This window comes from Centruroides vittatus, unplaced genomic scaffold, assembly GCF_030686945.1.
Source record: "Centruroides vittatus isolate TY-2023 unplaced genomic scaffold, ASM3068694v2 contig_526, whole genome shotgun sequence".
NCBI lineage: Eukaryota > Metazoa > Arthropoda > Arachnida > Scorpiones > Buthidae > Centruroides > Centruroides vittatus.
Window position 1 is genome coordinate 128,610 of NW_027122309.1, and position 27,947 is coordinate 156,556.

The following is a 27,947-nucleotide window of genomic DNA, read 5'->3' on the forward strand; positions in this document are numbered from 1 at the left end:
TCTGGGGACCCTGGATCGAATCCCAAAGTCCGTATGTCGGGCCCCGTCCCTGACGCATTATTGCGGACCTTGCCGAACTCGTAATGAGGTTCCTAAGAAAATATTTTCTTAATGCCAACAAGGAGGAAAAGGTACTATTTCAGTAGCGTTATGCAATATAAGCTAATGAATATTCGAATCCTTGTACAGTTAATGATTTGCTAACACAATATTAGCACTTAGCGTGTTAGTTATATGTATACGTTCAGAATTTAGCTTATTACCTGCAAATGCGGTCAAAAATAAAGTCTGTCAAAATATCTAAATGCAGAAACGATGCTCCGACTCTGTCCATTCACAATAAAACATTTATTTACAATATTAAAATCAAACTTGAATTGTCTAGCGGTCGTCTGATACCTTATTTTTTGGTTCAATCTTCTTGCACTATGAGCACTATAAAGGCTATTTATAAGGGAAGTACAGTACAGTACTGTACATGTTATGAATGACCAAATAATTGATACGTGTAAACTAGGACATTAGTCTACCGCTCTGAAGGACCTGAGATCGATTCAGGCGAGCAATATTTCAAAAAATTTCGCAGGTTATTTTCCAGAATATGTCGGACCCATCCCTCACCACTCAATCTAAATTTGGGTCTGAATGAGCCTACGATAAATCTGAAAAAAAACGCCTTTAGAGTCCACAAAGAAAATAGAATTGAATATATTGGAGTGATGAAACGAGGCAATGCAACATATAAACACTCTGCCACGACGCAACTGCCTTTTTAGTGGACTTTGTTGAGAAACTATCTCTCTATTTAAGTTTGTTTCTACTCTTTTCGCCCTATAGGCACCGAGGGCCTTTTACCTATACTCTCATTGTGGATTCGGCTAGATTCACAATAAAAGCTGCTGCGGACAGCATATGAAATATTCCTGATGTTTTTCGACCGCCCGGATTCAATTTCGGCTCAGCAAGAACGTCAGAGTAACACGTTAATTGACCGTATTTGAATTTTACATACATAAAATAAACCGAAAATTGAACGTTGATCAAGCGCACATTCACTACCAACTAAAACTGTGGTAGTTTTCCCATACGGCTACTTGTATTAAGTAATTACATCAACATAAAGCTTATTTTAACTGAGACTCGGCGTTTCGGCATCAATCAAAAGGCGTCAGTACTTTAAAATATAATAATATAAATATAGGATTTAATTTAATGTTTAGATCGTTAAAAATATTTTAAAAATTCTTTTAATTTTATAAATTTAATTTTTACGATATATCAATTGATTGAAAGAAAAAAGAGTCAATGAAACGAATTTTTAAAATTATTGCAATATTTTGACACTAGAGGGACAACGAATTGCAACGATCATTAATAATTAAACCTAATTCTCATCGTATATTTACTTTAATATCAAATTTAAACTAAACATAATAGTATTATTATTAATATATTATAGAAAGTAGATATTTTCACACTTACAACCTATAAGTTTTATCAACTACGTCATGGTGATAAGTTACGTGAGAATAAATTATGACTTCCAGCTTTCTTCATGTATAAAGAAGTAGATGTATAAAAATTATATACAGATTTACATTTCTTACTTTAAAAACCGAGGGTATCAAATTATAATATAAAATTAAAACAAAAAACGACGTTAATCGTTTATTTTTGACATCTACAAACGACACCGAATATATTTTCATTAACTCCGCCCTAATGTAACGAACTCCAATCATCGTTGCGAATTTTAAATAAATGTTTGAATCACTTCACACAGCCAATAAACATTCGAGATTTTTAAATTTTAAATTAATTGGTTATTTAGATCCAAATTTGAAATTTTTAAATATTTAACTTTTTTCCTTCATTCATTTAAGACGAATAATTAAATTAAAAAAATTAAATAAATGTATTTAGTTTAAATATAATAAATTATTTCAATTAACTAAACAACAAAAATACGTATTTTTTTAAATTATTAAAAGTTTCGTGAGAGATTTTATGAAGGTGGGTTGGGTCCTGGATAAATCACACAGCTCGTTACTATTCTTTAAAGTCAGCTTCTTCCCTACTTAATACAGAAACTTTTAGTTTAAATCATTTTCATATATTTTTTCATAAGACAATAAATTTTGAGGTTCATTCTATATGTGGGCCCCCTGTTTCTGTGCCTCATATAGAGTAGTCCACGAATATTTAAACAGAAGTTTCTGTATTAAGACATGAGTCTATTTGGCTATGGAAAAGGTCTTTTCTCTTGCATTTACAGGTTTTTAAAAACTTCTAATTAAAAAAATCAAATTTATGATTAATTCTTCAAATTTTGAAAATAAAAATAATATATTTAAAAAAAACCCTGAAATGTTTTTAGTGTTTACAGTGAAAAACATAATCTAATAACGCGATTTAAAATAATTCACAATAATCTTAAACGTAACTCAGTTCGTTTATTTATAACATATTATTTAAATTTAACTAAATAACTAATGTTTTTAATTTAATTAACTAATTTAATTAACTAATGAATGATAGATAATATTGTTAAAAATAGTAACCAATCAACAATTAGTATGAACTCATTCCAGCTAGCAAGTACCGCCTACATCTCATGATATCGCTCAATGAATGAGTAGCGAATATGTCAAGTACCGCCTCCTGAAATGATAAACCAATAAAACAGCGAAATGTTGTTTTATTCCGGTAATAAAAAAAAGAAAAGAAAATCATACTGTCGAGAATACTGTTGACCTGGATATAACGAATAGGAAGGAAGAAGAAAAGATTAATAATTTCAATTAATCATTTGCATTCAAAGATTCCAGTCAATTACAAAACTAATTTTACGTAAGATAGTTTATAATGAGATATAAACAGCCTGTACTGAGAGAGAGTCAAACACTCCCGAATAAAAACGTGAATTCACGTATTCACGTGGGGCCACATTGTCATTCTGAAATGCAGTATTTCCCTCCTCAACAAATGCTTGTTTTTTTTTTTTTTTTTTTTTAAGAAAGCTCTCTGTCCTGTAAGTACTAAGAACTTTTTATCAAGCCCATTATTAGTTCAGTCACGCCTATAAAAGAGAGGCCGGATAGTAATGCATCCAATGAAAATTATCAATTATCCCCTGAATAATCCTGTAGATATGTTTTAAAATATTAAAAAATACTAGAAATTCTTAAAATTAAAAAATATAATATATATTTGTACCGGTTATTTAAATTAACATATAAATTATTAATATTAATAATAATATTGCCACATTCTTATTACGTGTACTGTACAGTACTTAACGCCATTCAGCAGGGCGATTTTGCTACCAGTCGGCGAGCACTCAATAAATCAACCAATAGCAGTAGCATTCATACATACGTCGATAAACTCAAAAACAAATCAGCCAATAAACTTGTTAGATACGCCCATAATAGCAGAACAGTAAACAGCGATAGGAGGAATTAAATTATAAGGCTGAAACATTATTTGTTGTCATTTAGTCGTTTTATTTTAGTAGAAAATTACTTTAAAAGATGTTTTGTTGTTTATATTTCGTAATTAAACATAGGCGTATCTTATATCTCTAAAAATTTATTTATATTAGTAAACAAATTTTTACTATAAGTCGATTGGTTCGGTTATAACCGAAGGCGGGACTTAACGCATGAGACGATTTCCGAATTCTCTCAGATCAATAGCGTGCAAGTAGGTGGAGCTTAGTTGTCGAAAAGCATCAACGCCAAGTGTTGATTAGTTCCTGAGAATGTCATTTATCATCTGATTATAAAATTTCAGCTGGATAAGATTAAACAGATTTTTATTATTTCTCTTTCATTACGAAACTTCAAATTGCTAATATAATTACTGAAATACAATACATGGAATAAGATATTCTAAATTGATAAATATTAATGACGGTCTTCATTCTCACAGAAAATCATTAAATTACTAGACATTACATACAAATTATTAAAATAGTGTATACTATTACGTCAGTTTAACATCATTATATACTTCTTCATTACAAAAAAATATAACTCAGAAAGGACGTCAAATTGTGTGCTATTCTAACAAAAAACTGTATTGTATGTTATACCTTAATTAATTGCATTTGTTTAATTTGAAACGCACCAATTTTACGTCAGTTGGACGTCATTCGTAAAAATATCATGACGTCAAATTCACGTGATAATACTCATTATTTTAATAAAACGAATACACCTTAAATGTTACAAGTAATTGCAGTTAACTAGTTGCATAATTCTATGTGATATTTTACAAAATTTATAATAATTTTCACTTATTTTTATTATTTAATATTTACAAGAAATTAGAATTGTTAATATGATACATCATTTTAAAAATAAACCAACCGTAAGCAGTTAAATAACGCAAAGTAATGATCTATTCAAATCTTTAACCAATCAGAGTACAGCTCCACCTCTTTTAATATCAACTCTATCCAATCAACGCTGTTGGTTCGACGATACAAGTCATTCAATAAGGTTTAAGCCAATTACAGAGCAGAGGAGGAGCTACTGCAAGTTTAGCAACGAGCAAAAATTATAGTATATATTGAAAGACTTCATTTTTATTTTAATGAAATGTTATTACGTTGATAACTTTTTCTAAAAAACTAAAATAATCTTTTTTTATAAATGCGGAACCTTATTATTTTATAAAATTTATAAATAATAATAAATTAGTTTGTTTCGCTGATCACAGATGGCGCCTGTTACTTTTTAAAAATTAAAATTTAGCATGAGAAATAGCCAACCATCCCGCAAGAGGGCAGTTGGCGTTAGCTGCATGTTTTAATTTTCTATTGGTTAAAAGAATCGCATTAATAAAATCGCTACTAAGCATTTTGTAATGAATAATAAAATCATTTGCACTGTTTATAAACGCAAACTTGAAGGTATTATTATTAATATTAGACAAAAAGGGCGTGGCTAAGCCAATGTTCATACTCTCTATAAAGCTACTGTACGGCCATTGGCTGTGCCACGCCCTCTTACCTCCATATTACGTTTCGGAACATACGTCAATAGAAAAATAGCAGAATATTCTTCCAATAATAAAACATTCATAAATTTCAATTGAAATATTTTTTTCAAGTGTAAATACCACACATAAGCTTCTAAAAATGAATAATTTAAAGTAAATTGAGAAATAATGCGACAGCGCCATCTGTGATGAGGAAAAGCAAACCAACGAGTCTTTTCATTTTTGAATTGAAAGTTAGACATTATCTATTACAGTAGAGCGTCGATAAGTGGAACGTCGGTAAGTGGAACGATTTTCAGTCGGACTGTGTCGTGCTGAATCGAATGTTTTTGATACTAGATTTACTTCTAAAGTATAATTTTCATGTTTTTTATATTCTTTAATATATTTATTTTGTTTGTACAAAATGCAGAAATAATTTTTAACGATACGATAGCCTCGATGATTATTATAAAAATTTTCGTTAGGCTTAAAATCGACGAAAATTCAACACAAAGCGATACGCAACGGAGAAAAATTTGAACATCGGACAGGTTAATGTATTTTTTCGTACAAAGTCGGAAACTGGAACAAATCATTAACTGGAAGGACCCCAGTGCCCAATTGGTTCCACTTATCGACGCTCTACTGTATTTTATTAAATGTTATTCTAATTTTTTCTAAAATTTTTCATTTAACACACGACAAAAAATATAAATGAGTAATTTTTAAATATTTAAACTAATATTGACCAATGTCTAACTAGCAAAAAAGTAGCTAAAGACAAACAACGCCTTAAAATAGAACTCATACTCTGAATGGAGGGAATACGATTACGTAAGATCTCCAACACGCCTACCGCACTTTCATTGGTTGGAACAAAGAAGTTAATTTAATATTCCTATGTCTTGACCAATAAGAGAACAGAACCGAATTGGAAGTATGTAATTTCCACCAATGGGGTTAACTTATATGCAAATTTTATTCGCTTGTTCTATAATTTAACTTACATCTTTTAAACAAATCGTAGTAAAGCTTTATTCATTATTAATGTATTTATTGGTTTATAAAATGCAAATTACGGCTAATTTATGTAATTTATTAAACAAAAAAAGTACAAAGATTTGGTAAAAAAGAAAATGATTTTGTGATCAGGATATTTACAATGATGAAAACAATAGGGACTGCAGCCTATCATCTGGTCGATTGCACCATCCTCCACTGGCCGCCGCAGGGGCAGAAACGGAGCCACCTCTGGTCCCAGGCTCTGGTGGCTGCTGATCTGGCACCAGCTTTCAGCATGGAGGAGGAAGAGCACCTGAGAAAATAACTTGATTTGTAAAAAATGCAATGGTGAGAGCATTTCTATTGAGGAGTAACCTACCTGGTGCACTGCCTGACCGTGGAAGGGTTTGCTCCCAGGCTGACGTGGCGCACGATGTCCACTTTGTGATTCAAAGGTATGGTTCCTTCTACCGCGTGCACCTTACTGGTGTAACAAAGGAAATCAGGTTGATTGAAGTATTCAAACTGGAGTGGCAGGGAGTTTATAAACAGTGCGGGACTTGCGACACCTGAAGAATTTGCAAGGTTATATATATGTCTGCAATTGTACGAAGTGAAACTTAAAAGCCTACCTTGAGCATTAATTCCTACTTCGATGGTTGGCACCAGTACTTGATTGGGAAGCAAACCACATTCATCTTTGAAGCATAAAATAAATTTTGTGTAAGTTATGATCCAATTATACATTTCACCTTTAATGGTTACTCACCTAAAAGCTTCTCGTCAGGTTCGTTGCCTTGGCACATGAGAGTTTTGGTCAACAGGACAAAGAGAAGAGCCAAGACATCTAAATTTTCTGAAATATATACAATAGAGTTTAAATTAAATTAAAAATAGACAAAGGATATTTATTTTTCTTCAAAAAAGTTCCTAAAGAACAAGAGCTTGTAGGAAGAGGACTGCAAGATCAGATAAGATTCACTTTATTGTAGGAAATTAAAGTATAAATAACACTTCTAGAACAGAATTTCCGCAATGAATGTTTTGAGTAAAGGCTCTATTTGTGTTTTAAAAAACAATTTCAGGAAAAAACTGAAGTTACTAAGAGAAGATTACACTGTTGAAGAAGTGCATCATGCTTAAATCTAGTTTAATCAGGCTACTAATACTAATTTTAACCTGAGAAATGCTAATTTTAGCATTTCCCAGGATAAAACCCAGGTCTACACTCATCATCAAGAGTTAACTCTCATAAAGTGAAAAGTAGTAGAAATTTCTGAGAAATTTTCACTCCAGAAATGGCAGCTTGAATTTGAAAAATATTTACAAAAACCTTTAAGAAATTAACGGAAATTTTACTTGAATACAGTCTTTTATGTGTATTTTACCTGCCATTCTTGTAAACACTGGTAGACAGCTCTCGCTCAAAAAGCTCCAAATTCGAATAATGACGAGCAACTCTCGAAGCGTATTCAACGCTTTTGGATCCGCTATGAGTCCTCCCTACGTATAAAATTCTAATTAGTAGGCATATTTTGTTTTAGATTATCAAATAATGAGTTCTCTACTCACTCCGGGAAACCTCATGTGATTATGATACTGTTGCGGCAGAGAGGAGAGAATAAACAGAGCCGTGTCTGCCACCCACTGCGTCAAATGTTGCAGGGACTGCAAAATGGGAGGTTCTACGGTGAATTCTTTTGACTCCAGATGAATTAGCACTTTATCAATATTTACAATGGTTTCTGCTCCTTTACTGTTCATAACAGCTTTAAAAACACAAAAAAATATACAGATTTTAATGTAAGTTTAATAGATTTTTCAGTTTTATATAATAAAATCCTCACCATTAAGATTCTCAGCAGGTCCTTTGTCTTGCGTGGACAGGTCTCTGGGTCTCAGTAAACCTTTCATTGCTGTTGCTACTGCATTTAACATAATTAATGCGTGACAATCACCTGCTTTAGCTTGTCCTGTGCTTATACACCTGTATTCGCAAACAATTTATCGAAATTTAATATGGCTTTTGCATATTTTATACATATCTTGAAGTCATACCTGTAAAGAGATCCTTTGAGGGCTAAAAATCGACTATACCAATATTGTTGAATGCCCATCGGCTGTTTGTTAAACGATTCTGTGAGTTTATCACAAATTGTTTCGATCAGTCCTTGGTAAAAGGAAAAATTATCAAGTCATTTTTAATATTAATTAATATTTTTAATAACTTTAAAACAGACAATTACCTGGTCTAAGACTTAATATAACATCCCAACAGTCAGTTCCGGTCATTAAACAATATTCTAACATTGTTATGGCATAATTTACACTCATTGGCCCACCTGTAAAAGTAATCAAATTGAAAATTAGGATTGAACTTTTCACAAATGAAGATTATTCATGCTTTGAAGATAAAACAGTAAGGAAGATTCTTTCAAATCATATTTCTTCCAGGTGTCAGGCAATTCCTGGAGTGATCTGATGCTAAGATGAAGTGAAAACTGTTCAAAATGACAATTATTACATCAGCAGTCTCCTGCTGTGGACAGAAATGTTTTTCCTAGTACAATGGTATAGGAGCCAATGAGGAGGCCTTTTGCTCCTTGGTTCCACCTCTTTTCAACGAGCAAAGATTCCACAAGCAAGAAAACATAGAGCAAAAGGTTCCACATTAATATTGAAATTCATTCTTGTGGATTTTCCTTGGTGAAACCAAGAGATTCAAGCTGTACAGGCTAAAAGGCTTACCTATGGTCTGTTTGAAAATGCTTACCGACTGACCAGTATCAGTGAACAATGTCGTTGGTATTCAGTTGATTATTCTCTACCCACTTTCTAAGATTGGCAAATTACTGGAAACTTTACAGATAATGTTTCTGAGTGATGCCCATTCTCAGTAATTGAATCAGTAAGCATTTCCAAACAGATGTTTAGCATAACTAAATTCAAGTGAAAGTTGAAATTATCATTACCTGGATCGGTTATGGGAGATAAACGATACAGGAACAGCTGTGAAAGCGAGTCGATGGCAATTAATGTGCAACCAGTCCACGTGAGTTGCATGTCGCATAAAGTAGTTCCTCCAAAGTATTGTTTTAAAGCTAAATAAATAAATTGTTATGACATATTCTTTATGAATATAAACATGTTATCAAAACAAATACACACTGTGATCGTCTCTTCTGTGCGTTCCTGTATTAACGCTGATGCTACAGACCAATTGCAAGGATTCGCTGAAATTATACGTTTGTCAAAAAACATTGTCGTATAAAAAATTACTGTTACTCAAACTACGTAAATTGTCTTACCGATAGAAACATTTAATTACGCAATCCTTATATGCGACTAATATGTAGGAAGGTGGCGGACTGATGTCGTATATAGAAAGTCTAGGAGTGGCTATCCCGACTACGGAAGACAGTGCAGTTGACGAAGCATGATGCTGCCAACCCTATAATTAATAAAGTAAAAAATTTATTAGCTTTTTACTCCGTATTTTTGTTACATTGCTAAATATATTATAGTAGTATACCGTATTTTACGGACTATAAGACGCACTTGAATTTTGGAGGCAATTTTTCGAAGAAAAAAGTGCGTCTTATAGTCCGTAAAATATGGTAACACATATAGTAAATGATACATCTATTGCCGACATTTCGTCGCACACACAAATATGCCGACAAGGTTCGTCGACGATTCAGACAAGCTGAAACATGACTTGAGGGTTTTTCTGAAGTGCACAACAGCATTCGTTATCCTCGAGTGGTGAAAATATGACCTAACATGTAATTCCGATCTCATTGTTAATTACTTTGATGATGCAACAAATGAAAAAGCTAAGATGGATGTGAATTGTCCAACCGATGTATCAATAAATTGCAGGTCTGTGAAATAATTTGTGGTTTTGAGCAACAAAACGTTGGCGATAGTCATGTCACAGAACTAATATTTATGCATGCACTGTGCCATAATGATGACCATTTGATTGGCATCAGTTCTGGAAAGAGGTCAGCAGATTAATTAATTTTAGCATCTAGCAATACAAAAACTGAGTATTTTTATTTGTCTGGCTTACAAAAGTGCAAATCGTTGATAACTTTTCATGTTTCAAATGTATCATCTAATTCACAATCATAATCCCTAGTGAAAAATCATCTCGGTTTGCATCATACATGGAGATGCAACAAGCATGCACATGAATCAAACACAAGATTTTTGACCTCGCTAAGTTTGTTTACATGTGTCGAGAGGCCCAAACAAGAAATTCAATGAACAAGGAAGAGTTTCAAATTTACTTGACAGTGTGCAGTTTCTTTGTAAACACACGAAGGACATCATCTATATATCATCCTTGCCACATGATCTTCAAAAATTAAGGCGATGATAACGCATATAGAGAAAGGCTAGCTGGAAAAAGTATAAATAAATTTGATTATTGATTTAATGTGCATCATTGAACGTTGGGTTCCAGATTTGAGGTTAATAACTTTAAGAATTATTCTAGTGATTGATGCATAATGCCTAGCTACAGGTTCACTGATTATTCCTTAACATATAAAAGTGTATCATTCTTATTGAATTGCCCTGTGTAACTGCATATTAGGAACTGCCAAATAATTATACCTTTATAAAGTATATATATTACTAACCACTGTTTTTGGTTGAATATCAGTAGCTGTGCTGTGGAACATCTTGTGAAAAGTGACAGGCTTTTCCCTCAATTCCCACAACTCGACGATACTGCCCATAGGACCTATCAAAATTTCAAAATAAAATGATATAATTTATATTTTAACGTGATTTTAAATATAAAGTTTTACTCTCGCTTTATTTGAAAATATCATTACCTGATGCAGAAACCACGACTGCATCCGCTGCTTCTCTTAAAACAAATTTCAAATGCGTTACTCTAACAAATGCTGAAATATTAATAACTGTTAAATAAGGTTAAAATAAAATTTAGTCACTTATTTTTATATACGTATATATACAGGATGGCCCGAAAAGTATCTGCCAAATTTAAATGAGGCCTTCTCTGCAACAAGCGAGTGTAATTTACAGAAACTCAAGCTGTTTCTTTATCACCTTGTAAGGAGTCAATGTCCGAACGTTTGGGCATTATTTTTAGTTAGTTACTTTCTTTTCGGGGGTCTTTTTATTTAAGGACTGAACCCTCCTAAACCCTCATGTGAAAAAAAATTTAAGAAGCAGATACAACTTTGTATCTGTGGCTGTCCCGTGACGCGAACAAATGTAAATTAGCTCAGTGCAGCTCCGCACTGCTCTTCGAATTACATTGTCCACTACCGCATGTGGTGTAATTCCTAACGACGACCATTGGCGACACGTCAAGGAAAAGTGATTAAGCGGAAGCAACGTATACCGTGGTTGAGTATTTCTTTTGGGGTGGAGATTGAATCTTAGCTTGTATTATTATAAGAAATAAGACTTTCATTTGTTGTTATTGTTCAACCTAATAAATATCTATTGTTGATATCTTTACTTAAGTGTTTTGAATTTATATATTTCTTTTAGTTCCCACAAAGAGCAGGCCTGGTACTTTTAATTAAATTTGAACCCTAACTTGTGTGACCCAGCATTGTTGCGTCACGTGATGAGTTACAACCTGTTTACATTTTAACTTTCTAAATCACTATTCCAGAGATAACGTTATCAGTTTGCATTATGGATAGTAGAACTGACTACTCTGTACTGAAATTCTTCACATCCGATTCGTGTGACTTCTTTATACAGAGGTATCTTGAGAATACAAATATGAGACAAATTCAAAGACTTTGGAAGTGTTGATTGTCTAGCAGGCAAAAACTCTTTGCTACTGTAGTGGTTGTATTCACAACAAATGATCGAGAGTTAAATTTGAATTTAATACACTGAGCATTTACATTTTATTTTCAATAAATTTTTGTTACCTTTGAAGTAATTTACTAATTGCTCAAACAAGTATTTATAAGTACTCCTCTCTTTATTATTTTTTATAATAATTAGGACGTATAAATGTCCAACATTTACATCAAATAGTTCATCAGTCATGCAACTATCATATTTTAAGTGCACATGTCATTCAAGCAATATTGCATGAGTCAAATAATGCTTTAAGATGGTCCACTCTGAATTTGCAGCTGTAAAAATTCAATATATTCTTTCTATTCTATGCAATTAATGTGTGTACATGAATGTCACTTGACAAACACTATTGTTTAAATGAAACGGAGTGAAGAATTTTAGCCACAACAGACATTGGCTGCTCAGGCTTTGTGTAAATTGGGTTTAACTCTTGATCTTTGGTTGCGAATGCAAATGTAAGAGACACACTTCAAAATGTAGTGTCTAAAGTGAGGAAGATCACTGAAGACAAAGTATTGCGATATAATGAAGCATTAAACTGGCAAGTATTTTTTGGACCACCCTGTATATACACATATATTGTATATATATTAATATGTATGTAACAATAGAGAATATATACAGGTAAATATAATGTATTTATAGCATTTACCTTGTTTATCCATAGTTGGTCCAGATGTATGACAACTTAAATAAAAACTAGAGAAAGGCTGGCAGTTGATAACACACTTTTCTGAAATTATATGGACTAAATTTATTATATAAAATAAGGAAATTTTAGTATAAAATGAATAAATAATTGTTTGCATAATTAAAAATATCCATCTGGATACTTCTGGATACAAAGGCGATCTTTTAATGACAAGACCATCGTTTGCATACATGTAATGACTAGAATAGACATTAAAAGGCAGTTAACGTAGCCTCAATCTCTCTTAGAAAATGAGCAACCCCAGAAAAAGGTTGAGACCATCGGTAAAATATTGAAAATGTTCTTAAAAAGATGTTGATGTAGTGAAGTTTCAATTGTAAAGTCTTCATACATTCAATTGTCACCCTCTAGAATCTCCAAGTGTACAAATGAAAAACACTTTAGTCTTCTCTGATGTACTGTACGTGATTCAAAACATGTGATGATAATGTCACTTAGAAGGTATCCGAAGAAAGTCTGGGTGACTTTAGTGTTTTTTACTGTATTTAATGTCAATTCCAGTAATTGTATGAAAATACAATGTGATTCTTACATCAAAAGCATTGTCTTGCATTTAATTCTTAAATAGAATATTTAAGAATTACTTCAGGACAATACTTTCAATATCTTAAGGCTTCTAGTGTGGTCTGATAACAATATAAAATGATACAAGTATAATTTTGCTGTCGTGAATTCTGAGTTATCTAAAAAATCCTGAATAAATTGATAACTTCATTCTAAAGCTTTCGCTACAAGCTGCCGATGAGAAATTTACTGTATTTTTGTGTATATAATCCACAGGTAATCTATATTTAAAAGAGAGCATGGGTTATATGCCAATTTAAATTGCAATTACAGATTCAAGCCTACGGAGAAATTGTTGCTCCTACGAGGTGGGTGTATGTGGTGGAGTAAGTTAAGTGAAGGGTTTGTTTTCATTTTAGCAATTTTCTATGTATTATGCATACAAAAGTACTATCAGTGCTACAGTACAAATGCACATCAGTGCTATATTAAAAGCCAGAAAATTTTACTTTTAAAAGAAGAGATAGAGGAGTTTATTTAGTCTAAGAGACTCGGATAGATATGAATAGTTATAAAAAGAAAACCTAATAAAGAACAAATAAAATGAAATAAAGTGTTCACAAGATAATGAAAAATTGTAATGCAATACATTAGATTATTAAATGAAATCTCTCTTCTGCTTACCTTGATTTATCTTTAAAGCAACACGGTAACAATGGACCGAAGAATGAACCTGTCCGTCGCTGGCGACGACTAAGAAGTCTCCGTCTGAAAAATAATTAAGCAAAGACGTATTATAAAGTCAAGAAATTCTTAATTTGTTAAAGAATTAAAAAATCTTCAAATTACTTATTTAGTTTTCTGAATAAATAAATATTCAACACAATATTGCCATTTGCTAATTATTAAAATCCTTAATAAACATTAATGCATATTTTAATTGTACAAAAGTAAAAAATAACCGTGTATTTTCTGTATTAAAATTGCAGAATTTCGTATAGAATTTACCCACCAGTGACTGAGTGAATAAAAACCACTGAACACTGTTAGATGGTTGTGTGTTTGCACCTAATCAATAGGCTGACCATGTGCAGTTTTCTGGGTTTTCTCTGATACATAATGCCTAAATTGAGGACGATTTCCCATAGAAAGTCCTTCCAGAAGACATCCCCGCAGATCATGCATGTATTGTGTCGATGTATACAAACAAACATGTAGAATTCTGCCAATTTTTATGCTGAATTTACTACCATATTTTCTTGCTACAACCCACCCTACCACATACCTTCGGACCAGCTATTGTTCTAGAGGCACAAGTTTGTAATTACGATTTAAAATCAGCATAACCTGCACAAATTGTCTTTTAAACACAGATAAAGTGTGGATTATATTCATGAAAATACAGTTGAATAAAAACTAATTGTAAAACTATTTGGAGAATTGAGGTGCCTGGCATCTAATCAAACGAATAGCCCACTATTACTACACCTATACTTCAGTGCAATTGCAATTAGTTATTGCATAGCAAAAACAAGACATAGCATGAAGTGACTTTTGTATCCACGGTAAATTATTATTATTAAATAACTTCAGCATCTTTGCATGTAGTAACAATTTCAATTATTAATAAATTTATTAACTAAAATTTCCTGTAGGTCGGACGAAACACGCAATACCAGACAAGGTAAGGTTCGGCCCATAGTTGTGAAGAATTCAGAATTCTATAACTTATTGTGGCTTGTATAGAATGAGACTACATTCCTTATCCCTTGCACCTACTGCTGATCCAATAGCAAGTCAATCTTGCTTATAATGGGCTAAATTGTTGCTCGTCTTATACCTAATTGTGCAAATGTGTTTCATTTGGTAGGCCAATTGGTGACTGAATGGATAACGCCATCAAATGCTAGTAGATGGCTACACATTTGGACCCCACCAATGTGGAGTTTGTCAAGTTCTTTCACACATCTAATGCCTAAATAGGGGTCGGTTCACTCAAAAGACACTCCCTCGGCAGATCGTCCACGTGTTGCGTTATCTCATCCCATTGATCGATCCGCCATTCGGTATTTAATATATTTGATAGAATTGTCCAATTTGTAAACTCAAAGTAACTGTACTTACTTTTTGCATAGCACATGTCTACAACTTTTAATTTATTTCTAAACTGGCCAAGAATTTCTTTGCTCGTTGTGCAGTTGTAATCTGACTGAAGAATTATAACGCAAACCTGAAATAAAAATTTAAATTTATCTTAAAACTTGCTTGTCGTCAGCAAATATTCCAATTAAATAATAAATTATATGTCAAATTTTTAAAAAATAAATAAATAAATAAATAAATATATATATATATATAACATAGCAGAATTGCTTATTCTCAAAGCTATTAATGATAAAAGACATAGTTTGGATCACATTTGTAGTTCTGAAATGATAGCGAATACCACAATATTCCTTTGAAATGATGGCAAAATCAGCATTATTCCTTTTAATAAACTGTTTGCCATTAGAATTTCAAACAACTGGCACCTCAGAATAGTAACTACTGAAAAGACATACACAATTGTTCGTTGTAAGTCCCGAGATCGATAAACATCTCTGGTTGGATCAGAGATCTGATCTGTGACCGCTGGGTTGGCACCTCTTTGAAGCCTTGTCAAGACTGGCACCACCGTGTCTTTACAAACAGACACAGAAACCGGGTTGGCTGCTAATTTCGCTGTGCGAGCGGTCGCGTCATAGGTTTTCGGACTCGGAATGGAGGCGGATGAAGACCCGAAAGAAATACACTCCACAAGTTAACGTTTAACAAAAATACCCGTTTATTGATAGATATTATTTACAAGTTCTACGAGATATTGTTTACAAGTTTTATGATCATTTCAGAAGCTTAGCACAATGGATAAAAAGTAATTTAGACACTTAGCACAATTGCTAAAGGGAGAGGGATATAAAGAGATAACCCTAACGCGACCCTGACCGAGAGAGAGAGAGTTCACAGTGAATTTGTGAGATGATAAATACCTTTAAAACACTCGTAATCCTTTTTATCTCGGCTTCTTGGGTGGCGGTGAGTGGCAATGGCTGGAATCGGCAGTTTGGAACACACACTTTAGAAAAAAGGTTGACGATGATTGCTCCTGATCGTCATCATCCCCTTTTATTAGGGGGCTCCTCCTGGGTTTTTCCCATGATTTGGTTAGGACCAATAATCAAATTTTCACTCGTTGGTTCCGGGTGACACATTGAATGTGTCACCTTCAATAAGGAAGTAAGTCCGTGGGAAATAGTTTAATTGTCTTTAACACTTCAGAGATTCAACCAATTAAATGACAGTGCCGACTTTTCCTGGAGCTTGAGCCAGTCTCAAATTACCACTGAAAACAAGTAAGAGACTAATAGGGAAGTGAAAACCAGAGACGAAAACCAATTGAGACATACAATCGAAGGGCAAATCCTATAAAAATCTGTATCCCCAAGACACCGAGAGTTTTTGATTCATTTCTATCTGATCAGTCTGCTTTCTAGGATTAGTCCTTTGCTGTTAAAGTACTCTTTATCTCTGCCAACTTCATCATTTAACTTGTGCCTCTCTTTGACAAGAATGACCACCATTCTCTATTCTGTGGATTCAGAATTTACCGTCTCTTTCTGACACAAACTCTCTCAACGTGGACACCTATTTGATCAAATATAGAAAACTGGACTTCACATACTTTCATCAAACTTGGCAAAACACCAAGGATTGTGTAAAAGTCTTTCACTCTCAATAAACAGTTTTAATCAATGACAAGTCTACCTTTGTACCGAACACACGCAGCCACAGCAAAATCCTGTGCCGGCCTACATAAAATCTCTTTCCAGTGTAATTTCTGCCTTTTTAGCAGACATTTCAATATCGGGCCATGATAAAAATTACGCAGACCTCACGTATATTTAGCAACTGTCTTATTTCATTTCTAATTCTGTATCATCTCATTCTGAAAACAAATATACCAAATTTAGTCCAACAATACAGCCAGATTCTTAACAAGCTACAATATGAATAAATATTAAGATGCCAAGTGATTTAATATGGTTGAATGGTTGAATTTTTTGAACCCAAGTATTGTGCTATAACAAGTCATCGTAGTACCTAATGATATCAGACTGCAACCGTTAGCATGTGGAATATCTGCTAGGTAGCACGTCCACGGACATTGACAGTTGTTTACGTCCCCGCTCGAAGTGTTGCATTTTCTCTCATATCTACCACAGTATGGGTTGTTGTGTATTTTAGCCCATCTCATACAAAGAACATTTTGTAATTGACTATAAAATCTTTACATACAACAAACAATTGGTATTATGCTTTCCACTATTAGCCTGTTATATTGAGAGCTGACAGTGTTTGAAACAAGTGTAATTTACATTAAACTACATTACAATATGTTACACTAGCTGAAAATCTACATTTACTAGTAGATAAAAAGCTCTATTATCACCAAGTAGTAAGGATGGAAGTAAAGAAAACATCTGTGGCATTACCAGTTCCAATTTTTAAACATGATATTTTTTAACAATTTGGAGGGCTTATCACACCAAGACCGACAGAAAGAAGGACCGGATCTTTTACAGAAAATTTGCATGTGTCATTGTTATAATGCGCAAGTGTGAGTACGAACTCTTGATATAACGATAAAATCTTATTCGTTTCGTATTTGTTTTACTTTTTCAAAAGCATGTTTGCCTAAATTGTGGCCCACTGTAATGTTACGCACAAACTCCTGGAAATTCCGAAAACACAGGAAGACATTAGAATTAATAACAACGTGGGACTAAAGCTACATGAGGGGTGGATTGGCATCTGTTTTACATAACCTTAAAACAGATGCTGAACAGATGTGGGAGTATAGTCACATCACATTGCAAAATGAATTGATTTCACAGTCTTGTAGATCAGGTGTATTTGTATTTGTTTAAAGTCTGGAAACCAATTATTTTAATAATAGTAAGTACATTGTTAGTGTCCCTCCCTTTTTTGGTTTTTAATATACGTAACAATATATATTATTAATAGTGGAACAGTCTACCAGAAATTGGAAAATGTGGGAGAAAATAAGGCATTTACTGGTCCCGAATAATATGATATATCACATTGTCGTCGTATTAAAATTTTACGCTCGATAGTTTTAGTTCCGTAGTATATGGGTTACATTTAAAAATTGTAAATACGGTGCACTGTGTATACTAGATATCCCTTTGTATTGGCTAACTATTAGTGTTATAATTATTACGTTGGTGCCACGTGTTTGTAAGCCGATGTACCCGAAGTGCATCCTTACCTAAATTTGAATGTGATTATTAAAGGCTAACTTTTTTGTAAAAGATCCGGTCCTTCTTTCTGTCGGCCTTGGTGCGATAAGCCCTCCAAATTGTTAAATCCTATTTATTTAGGTTATCTAACTCTATGATATTTTTTCTTTGTTTTTAAGAGAAGTTTTAATTTTGATGACCAAGTATCCTACAATGAAAGGTTGGTCATCAAAAGTTCGTATTCTGCAACATTGAAAGTGAATAAATAGTGATTCCTTCTTCAACAGACTGCGCCGTCAATTTAATTTTTAAGTGTAATTTATATAATTTACTTTTATATCCATTAAATATTATATCGATACATAATCATTATACGTATTATTAAAATTCGAGTACTTACTAAACCGGAACTGCTAACGGCAATGCAACCGTCAGAAGGCCTCCCTCCGAACTGTCTTACCGAAGGGCCGAATTTAACGTGAGTGTATTTTTCAAGATATAAAGAACTGTCTTTTTTCTCCATGTTCAAACCGATCTGTAAATAATTAATAAAACGATAAGTCTTTCAATCCGGTTAACTTTCTCCTTGGTATTTTAACGAGACTGTAACTGCAGATTAAAAACATGAATGCAACACGGGCCAAAGCTATTTCCTGCTTTTTAACTGCTAGTGAAATTTTCGACAAACAATTAATTTTACACGTTGAAGCTCCTCTATAGCTATTTTTAATCTTTATTTTAGAATAGCAATTTTAAAAACTATCATTTTGTATGTTTATCTAATGAAAACTTTTAAAAATAACAAAAATAATTTTAAATACTTGCTAATATAATATAAAAAAATCCTATATAATAATTCTATAAACTGCATGAACTGTACACTGTCGTCTATGTAACGCGGATTTAAAATCCTACCATATACTTAAAAAGTCATTGATAACAAGTGAAGTATGCAGACAGCAGCGTATCTGGCTGTTTAGCCAGATACGCTGCTGTCTGCATGTCTAAACAGGCTGTGTTTTTGGACAAATCCGACTTCAGTCTGCACAGATGATGAAAACCCTATATCAGAAATTGATGCAGACAGTAACATTTCTAAAATGGTGTGGGATGAGTATGCAGCAAAGGTGCACCAGACTTTGCTTTATAAAATGGGTCTGTGAATGCAGAATGCTATAAAATCATCTTACGTGAGAGTCGAAAAGTTCCCAGAATTGTGGTCTGGCATTATAATGGTAAAATATGCGGAAATGCTTAACTACTCATCTTCAAAAGTCAGACCCTTTAGCACACACATACACACTTGCCTGATTGATCCTGCCATTGTTGAAAGCACTGTTAGAAGTTTAGAATATTCAGGAGTTTGGCTGTTGCAATCAATTCGATGTCCTCCGTGGTTGCAAAAAGAATCCCCTCGAGATCCATTTTCAGCATAGGGAACAGCTAAAAGTTGTTCGGAGCAAGATTGTAAGTACGAGTGGTAGGGCAATGACAAAATCTTTTGTCAGTGTGGAATTGCTACAGAACAAGCAAAGAATGACTTGACGTGTTATCACGATGCAGAAGAAACCACCCTCCGTGTGACTTGTGCTGTTTCCTCTAAACTGTATCTTGAACCTATGCAAAACTTGCATTTAGAAATAAGCAATAACACTCTGTCCAGGCTGAAAAGACTCTCAAGGAGACATGTTTTGCACCCGCGAAGGACGTCAAGTTAAATGAGACAGCTGAACTCCCGAATATTCCACAAGCCTTCCATAGATGCTTCCAACAATGGCAGAATTGATGGGGCAAGTGTGTGTACACTGAAGAATTCATTACATAAATATTTCCACGTGTCCTACCATTACAGTGCTTTACTACAATTCCGATAACTTTTCGACTACCCATGCATATAAGTTAATTACAGCAACCAAGGAACAATTTTGTGACACAACATTCCGAATCTTCCAAGACAAGTCTGTGCCATATAACTGCATCACAATATAATGTGTCCTTTCTCTACAGTTTGTTAGCACTACTACCACTTAAATTGATTAAACTTCAAATCTATTTTAAACCAAGACAAACCCAAATTAAAGTATTATAATTAAATAACAGAGAAATAATACCTTTCTTCCATTGTGAAACCAAGCGCAAGACAGAATATGTTCTCCTCGAAAGCTAGCACTTGAAATCTGGGTCCAATCGTTCAATAGGAAATCCTAAAAAATTTAAAAATACAAAGTTAAAGTTGCGTGCGGCCACTCTCTATCTCTAGAACGAATTTTGATATTATCAATTAATAATTAGATGCAATCTGGTGATTTAGTTTTATGTTATCTGTTGAAATGTTTATTATAAATAACAATAGCTCAATTTTAATTTCCTGGATAGAATAGAATGTAGGGAAAGTGTGGTAATAAGCTAGATTCTGATCCTCCAGTTTCTTGATGTTTTGACACTTCATATGGGTTAATGTTACCCTTGGTGCCAAGATGGCGGCTCGTCTCCAATTCCAGCAAGTTAAACGGTGGGATGCACGTTCTAACCCAACGTAACCTATTCTAATAATTTACCATAATTATCAGAATAGGTTAGGTGAGGTTAGAACGTGCGTCCCACTGTTTCCTTGCTGGAATCAGAGATGAGCCGCCATCTTGGCACCACGAATAACATTAGCCAATTTTTGTGATTATAGGTTGAAGGGGTGGGCAGATAGAGAGAGCTCATGCATCACATCTCCAGTAGAGTTAGACTTTTTCTCTTGTTTGAACAAATTCTTAACTTAGTGAGCTTGGCTTGATGAGTTGCAACGACTTATCACTCGTTGTCACATTGTCGAAACAACTGACGAAGAGATCAGAATTGCATTTCTACCATTTTAGAAAAAAACAAATGTAACTATACACATGCAGAACAACTTGTAAGTTGTGTAGCACATTGTGTAAGCATCCGAATTGTTATCAAAGCTTGTTGCCACAATAAAACGTCGGTAATAATCATATCGCATAAGCCAGCCTTAACTGTCGAAAACATTAAAAAATATTTCTAAGCTACTATAGCCTTTTTTCCACTTAGAAATATCGTTAAATTTGAATTTAGTTTTACTTTTCTCCCAATAGAAACAAAACTAAAACTTCCATTCAGTTCTGAGGAAAATATAACTAAATTATAACTTGCAGATTATCCTCAAAATACTAAGCTTCATATAAAAAACATTTTTAACTTATGACAATTCATCGATAAGCTGTTTTCGTGGTCCCCCTTCCGGCGGCATTTGGCTTCCATTCAGTTTTGGCATCCTCTATTTAAGGTTCTTGTTAATCCCTACCCGTTACATTCTCTTACTTTCACAACATGCCGTATTCATATATTCAGTACAAGCATGCATTTTATTTGCCGTCAAACAACTTTTTTGTTTTGAAATTTTGAAAATCGGTGTGTACATTAGATTTAAATAAAAATGGTGTATAATTTTCATTCTCTGTAATGCACTTCTATGTCATAACTTAATAATAAATCTTAAAAACATTCCTCACCTTCATGGCCCAAATCAGTATATTTCCGACAGTGTCGGCTATAAGCAGTTTGTTACCACTTACGTCCCATTCGACGCACGTAATAATTTCGTTATGGCTCAAAACTCTGAAAATATAAAATAAAGTAATTAATTATAAATCTTATTTCGTCTTCTATACATAGTTACTTGTTATCTCTTTTTGTATATTGTAATATAAATGGCTTATAACGGTATGTTATAAGGCAATACACAGGTGTTGGCCACATAACAAAGAGGGGTATGTTGCAAGAAATACGTTGTTAAGCATTAGACAAACCTTAAATGGTACAGATTACTAGTTGTATAAGCTATACATAGTGCAACTGTAACATGATGATAAGTATTTATGTATGTAAACATAGAAAAGGTACAGTCAACTGTGAAATTTTGTCTCCATTATAATCTTAAGGGACTTTTGTTGTATATGTGGTTTGTGCTTAAATGGAACATCATTAAGAAACACATACCCATTACAACTCTTAAAGTCTTTGCTGAGAATGGTTCTTGTCGGATTAGCCAAAGTTAAGCAGTCAGAGAGCTAGAAAACATTCGAAAATAATATTAAATCACCGAGTGCCATTGTCTTAATGTGATAAATGTTTTCGGTAAGTCTATTCCAGCTTCAAGTCACTATTGTTCTCTTCTCTTGGCATTGTTTTTTCGTTAAAATAACTTCAGAGTGATCTGAAGTGTAAATCTTAAGGAGTTTTCCATAATGAGCTCTACCCTCTTGAGGAACCAAAGGAGAGCATTGTATCAGAAATCTGAATCACTGACGGAGCGACATTGACGAGCGTTAAGGAAAACACGATGTGCTAACTTGGCATCAAAATGTGCATCTCACTATTTAATTTATGTATAATTTTACCATATTTCCTTGCCTTTAATGGCCATTATATTCAAATGAAAAACTTAAAAATTTAAAAGGCTAAAGCACAAACACTAATAATTATCAAACATTATATGGTTAATACAATAACAAACATATCGATACCTAATTTCAAACTAGTTCAATACTGTAATTTGAATCACCGAATATACCATCTGACTTGTTGGTGTTGACTTCGGTCTCACGAATCTCAAGAGAGATTATACAGGGTGTCCCGAAATTCGCGCAAGGTTTCAATTTTGTGCCAGTTGGGCAGTAAAGTGTTGCCAACGAAAAAAAAAAAAAGAGACCCATTTGGAGCACTACACGAAAGAACAATGCATTTTTACCGTTGAGCAATATTTTAAAAATAATGAAGGTTTGGCAGCTACAGTTCACAATTTTCGTACAAATGTTAATCGACAAAATTGTCGCACTTGGGTTCGGAAAATCCACAAGTAATGAAGAGTTGAGAAACAAATGCATCCACAACGTGTTGCTAGTGCTGATTTTGGGCCAAAGGCATCATAGAACCATTCTTTGAATATGCAGCTGGTTGGGCAATAACAGTTAACGGTGCTAGCTATAGCGACATGATAATCCAGTTTTTTGGGACTAAATTGCAAGATATGGATGTGGATGACATGTGGTTTCAACAAGACGATGCCACATGCCGTACACCCCGAGAAACAATTTAATTACTGCACGAGTCATTTCCCAGTTGTGTAATTTCCTGTTTTGGTGATCAGAACTGGCCGCCCAGATCATGTGATTTAATGCCATTGGACTTTTTCTTTGGGGTTTTTTGAAGTCTAAGGTTTACACCAACAAGCCCACTCCAAGAAGAAGGAAATTGAGCACTGTATCAATGAAATTCGGCCACATTTATGCAAAACGGTCATGGAAAATTTCATCAAAAGAATGCGTATGTGCCAGCACAGCCATCAGGCCATTTATCTGATATACTATTCCATACATAACCCTATACTGTATACTTTATGAATCAATAAAAAATTTACAATTTTTAATTATAAACCTGTGTTTTCTATCAAAATTACTTCTTGCGTGAATTTACTTCATGCAGGCGCAATCGTTTCTTCAGAGTTTTAGAATTGGGGACTGTTATTTTACACATTTTTCGGAGAGAAGTCATCCTGTATACAGTTCTTTCTGCATATTCCATTTTTTCTTGAAATAAGATTGAACAGTATCATCGTTGATCTCTTTCCAAGCCTCGACAACCACTCTAGACCTGTAGATTTTTGTTTGCCACAATATGAATACTCACACGATTAGAAATCACCTCTTCCCATTCCAGAAGCAATCTTTCGGACATCTGTTTAGGTGAGTAGAGGCTGGAAAATTGAGGTTACACCTTTAGGAATATACAGTGCTAGTTTCACCATGGATTCTTTAATTTTATTACTGATACGAGATTTGATGGCGTCCATTAAAAATAAGTATTTCGGATGAAATATGGCATTTGATCACAATCATCTTACACCATATTCTTCAAGAAATCGGATTGTACTTGCGTGTCTGACCCCAAAAAACAGATGTTTTACTTATAATAGCCAGCTGTTAAAGCCAGCCAGCCAACCATTAATTAATTCCGACATTATAAACAAATTATTAATTAAATTTCAATTCATCATTAAACTATACTCTATGAATTAGCAGTCTTAAAACATTAAATTTACTTATGAATAAATGAATAAAATACTTGTGGGTTTCCCAGGGTACGTTCAAGTCCGCAACGTATACAAACGTACGAGTCATTTTTCCAATCGAATCTTGAAGATCCGTGTTTGTGGTAAAGGCGATCGTATTGCGACTGGATACGGATATAACGACGGCTCCGTCGGTTAACCTGTTGGTCATAAAATGTTAATTAATTAATTAACAATCTATAGATGCTAATTAAATATAAAAGTAATCCACACTTTCTTAGTGAGTTCTGTATAAAAGTAATCAATGTTTTGTTGTAAATAAGAAAAAATGCAGTCTCCATACATCTCTTCATACACATGCATGTTTCCGAGCCAGATAATTCAGTTACAAGACAACTTACGACTAGTTCAAGTTACAAAGAAAAGATATACTTCTAGACCAGTGGTTCTCAAAGTTATCAATACTGCGTGCCTGCAAACTACCTGGTGTATGCTTACGATATCATAAGCATACACCAGGTTTATACTTTAAGACTTTAAGAACCACAGTCCTAGTTAGAGTTTATGAATATTAATTCATTCAAACCTTCCTCTTAAACATTTTCAAATTTATTAATTCTTAATTTCCTTCTGTCTTACTATTATTTATCATGATTAGGATAACATTTGAGGTAGAACGTACTACTGTTTACAGCATCTACTATTGCTAATATGTAAAAAATTTCGTTTATTTTGATGACTTTGCTCTTTTGTTTATAACTATACTGTTAAGCTTAATTCATAAATGGCAGAGACATTGATGATAACATTGTAAGCAGAAGCACTTCTTACTTCAAATATGGAATCTGAGTCACAGTAAGTAATGTTCAAATGCGTCTCTCTATATTTCTCCTCTCTCCTGTCGTCCGTTTATCTACCAGAATTTAGTCTCTTAAACACTAGTGTAGTGTTCGTGTGTTTGCACTATATAGTGTTTAAGAGACCAAAACAGTTACCGACACGGTTTCAAGAAATACCAGAATTTAGTTACAGTTATTATCTTCAGGTACGCAGGAATTTTTAAGCTGCCTTTTTGGGCTATCAGTCTCAATGTGTACAGTTACATGCTTTCATTATCAGTCCACAAACTATTGTACTCAGCAGGGAGAAGAAAGGTGGAAAGTGACTCAAAACTATACGCATAATTAACTCTATATGCTTACAATTATTAAAATTTGTACTAGTTTATCAAAAATCGTATGACTCGTATTTGTTTACATTTCAAAGTTTAAGTACTTATCAGTTAGATTTCAGATCTGAATGACGTGGTCGGTATCTTATCAGAACTGTAGACCATGCCCATAGGAGAAAAAAAGTCAAAGGAATTGACAGTTTACAAGTGACTTTTCACAAGATACAGCTCCATTAAATCAGTCTATCTGGGACTTTGAAGACCTGTAAGGGCCTTCAAAGTGGGTTAAATGAAGTGTAAAATTCCAAACGATCTGAAAAGAACCCAAAAAACTGTTTTCTTCTTCACTAGAGATGGCTAAAAGCTCATAAAACACAAGAAATGCCACTGCGCGGACTACTTCCGAGATGCAATCAAAGTCAAGCTATAGTTTTGAGTCACTTTCCACCTCTCTCTCCCTGCTGAGTACAATAGTTTGTGGACTGATAATGAAAGCATGTAACTATACACATTGAGACTGATAGCCCAAAAATTCTGGCAGCTTAAAAATTCCTGCGTACCTGAAGATAATAACTGTAACTAAATTCTGGTATTTCTTGAAACCGTGTCGGTAACTGTTTTGGTCTCTTAAACACTATATAGTGCAAAGACAAATATTTTACAATTAGAGATACAGTTCCTTTGACTTTTTTAGTCGTCTAGGGCAGCAGTAGCCAACCTTTCTGACCTCGAGGACCATTAAACTCACAATTTTGAATTCTGTGGACCACTCACTATAATGAATTTTTAAAAATGATACGAACATCGATAGAATAATGATAATAAAAGTTCCATTTTATGTTTTTATTACGGAATTCACTTGTTTACTTATAACAAATTAGCGCAAAGTTTGTTGCCGCTTGTTTCAAATAAGTCTACTGATCCTCGGCTCTTTTCCACGAAGGACGACAGTCGCACTCACATTATTTATTGATTTATAGCATTTTGCATTTCTTTCATAACATTTTGCATAACCTCGAGTCGATCAGTGTCCAAATTTTGGTGACTATTAGTCTAGGGGTCTAAATTTTGGGGTCATTCAGAACTGCAATTTTGTGGTTATACTCGTCTTTGTCACATGATACGAATTGCTTGTGTCTTGTATATTAGTTGGAAGAAAATATACAAATATGACCGTATTTACTACGCGAATAAAATTGCTCGCAAAATGGCAAAACGGAGAGTGCCCGCTATACATTCTTGCCATACAATCTCGCTAAATTCTCTCTTAATACTTAGTTTTTCATCTCGGTTTATCGGATATTTTACTAATGTTTGTATTTATCATTTATAACTTTTAAATACTTTTCATGGTCACAGTTAAACATATTTCTTTACCATCAACTATAAGCTCAGCTTAAACCACAGAGATTAAATCCTTTTCGTCCGATCCGAACGATCCTACCCTCCACTCGGATTAGTTCGATCGCAATCCAGACGATCCTAGTTAGTATTTGTATATGCAGATAGAGATCGATCGGATCGCTGTAGTTTGTACACGCGATTCAAACGATGAGAGTAATCTCAGATCAGTTTGATTCCAAAAGTATATGCATCCAAGATATCTGTCTGTCTGTATGCATGCAAGTGTCCACTTTCTGTCTGTATGTCTTTGTGTAGAATTTGCTACCTAACTCAGTTAGAGAATATCCTGACAGATTTTAAGCAAAATAATTCGGTACACATTACTTTTAGGTTACTTTATAAATGAATATGACTACAGACAATTCACTTAAAAGTAATCCCTCCCAAAATTTCTAATGCACTTCATCAATGCTAACTCAGGCTACAGTAACGGGCAGAGGTTACTTTCAGTCAAATACCTACATACATACACACAGACAAATTACCTATACGTAACTAATCATATATTTACATTAAAATGGCATTAAAAGTTAAAATTTACCATTCAGCATTGGTAGGAACCGTCGTAGGCGGGCAATTACGTCTAGAAACGGTGTAAATATGATCCATTTTGCTTAAAAACAAGCGCGAGTATCACTCCAACGACACTGCTATGACTCACAATGCAACAGTCATGGAAGTCGCCATTGCTATAAATTATATTACTACTAATCAAACTTAACGAATATTCCGATGTTTATTATATTATTTGACTGAAGTAGACGTGCGATATTAATACAATAATTATTTATTTATTTTCGAAGATTTTGTCTTCGTACCAATCGATTGTTGGATATATAATCACGTGACTTCTCGAGTTTATTGTTTTCAAAGCGTAATTTACTTATATTATTACTTAAATTAAGAGCCAAATAAATAATAATG

At 33.7% G+C, this 27,947-nt stretch overlaps 1 protein-coding gene across 3 annotated transcripts; it reads right to left on the minus strand.

Moving 5' to 3' along the window:
• Positions 1-6,064: 6,064 nt before the first annotated feature.
• Positions 6,065-27,724, minus strand: MED16 (mediator complex subunit 16). 3 transcript variants are annotated; one of them, XM_067274107.1, is made up of 22 exons: positions 27,565-27,724; positions 24,502-24,648; positions 21,891-21,996; positions 20,481-20,573; positions 18,770-18,904; positions 15,197-15,302; positions 13,757-13,840; positions 12,509-12,589; positions 10,839-10,868; positions 10,641-10,744; positions 9,300-9,442; positions 9,160-9,224; positions 8,964-9,092; positions 8,238-8,333; positions 8,050-8,161; positions 7,839-7,978; positions 7,564-7,760; positions 7,380-7,494; positions 6,761-6,847; positions 6,624-6,689; positions 6,371-6,560; positions 6,065-6,304 (listed from the first exon to the last, which is right to left on the minus strand). In XM_067274107.1, the coding sequence occupies exons 1-22, from the start codon at positions 27,630-27,632 to the stop codon at positions 6,181-6,183; spliced, it is 2,418 nt and encodes an 805-aa protein (XP_067130208.1). In that variant the 5' UTR covers positions 27,633-27,724; the 3' UTR covers positions 6,065-6,180. The 3 variants fall into 3 exon arrangements, with proteins under 3 accessions (XP_067130208.1, XP_067130207.1, XP_067130206.1); XM_067274106.1 differs by having other exon boundaries at positions 10,839-10,910; XM_067274105.1 differs by having other exon boundaries at positions 10,839-10,925.
• Between the last annotated feature and the right edge of the window lie 223 nt (positions 27,725-27,947).

Bases quoted from the DNA above. Each gene is read 5' to 3' on its own strand.
- MED16 (XM_067274105.1), bottom strand. From the start codon at position 27,632: ATGGATCATATTTACACCGTTTCTAGACGTAATTGCCCGCCTACGACG. The intron at 9,093-9,159 runs GTGTGTATTTGT...TTATTTATTTAG, and splicing joins GCACAGAAGAGACGATCACA to CTTTAAAACAATACTTTGGA. The intron at 7,495-7,563 runs GTGAGTAGAGAA...TTTTATACGTAG, and splicing joins ATCACATGAGGTTTCCCGGA to GGAGGACTCATAGCGGATCC.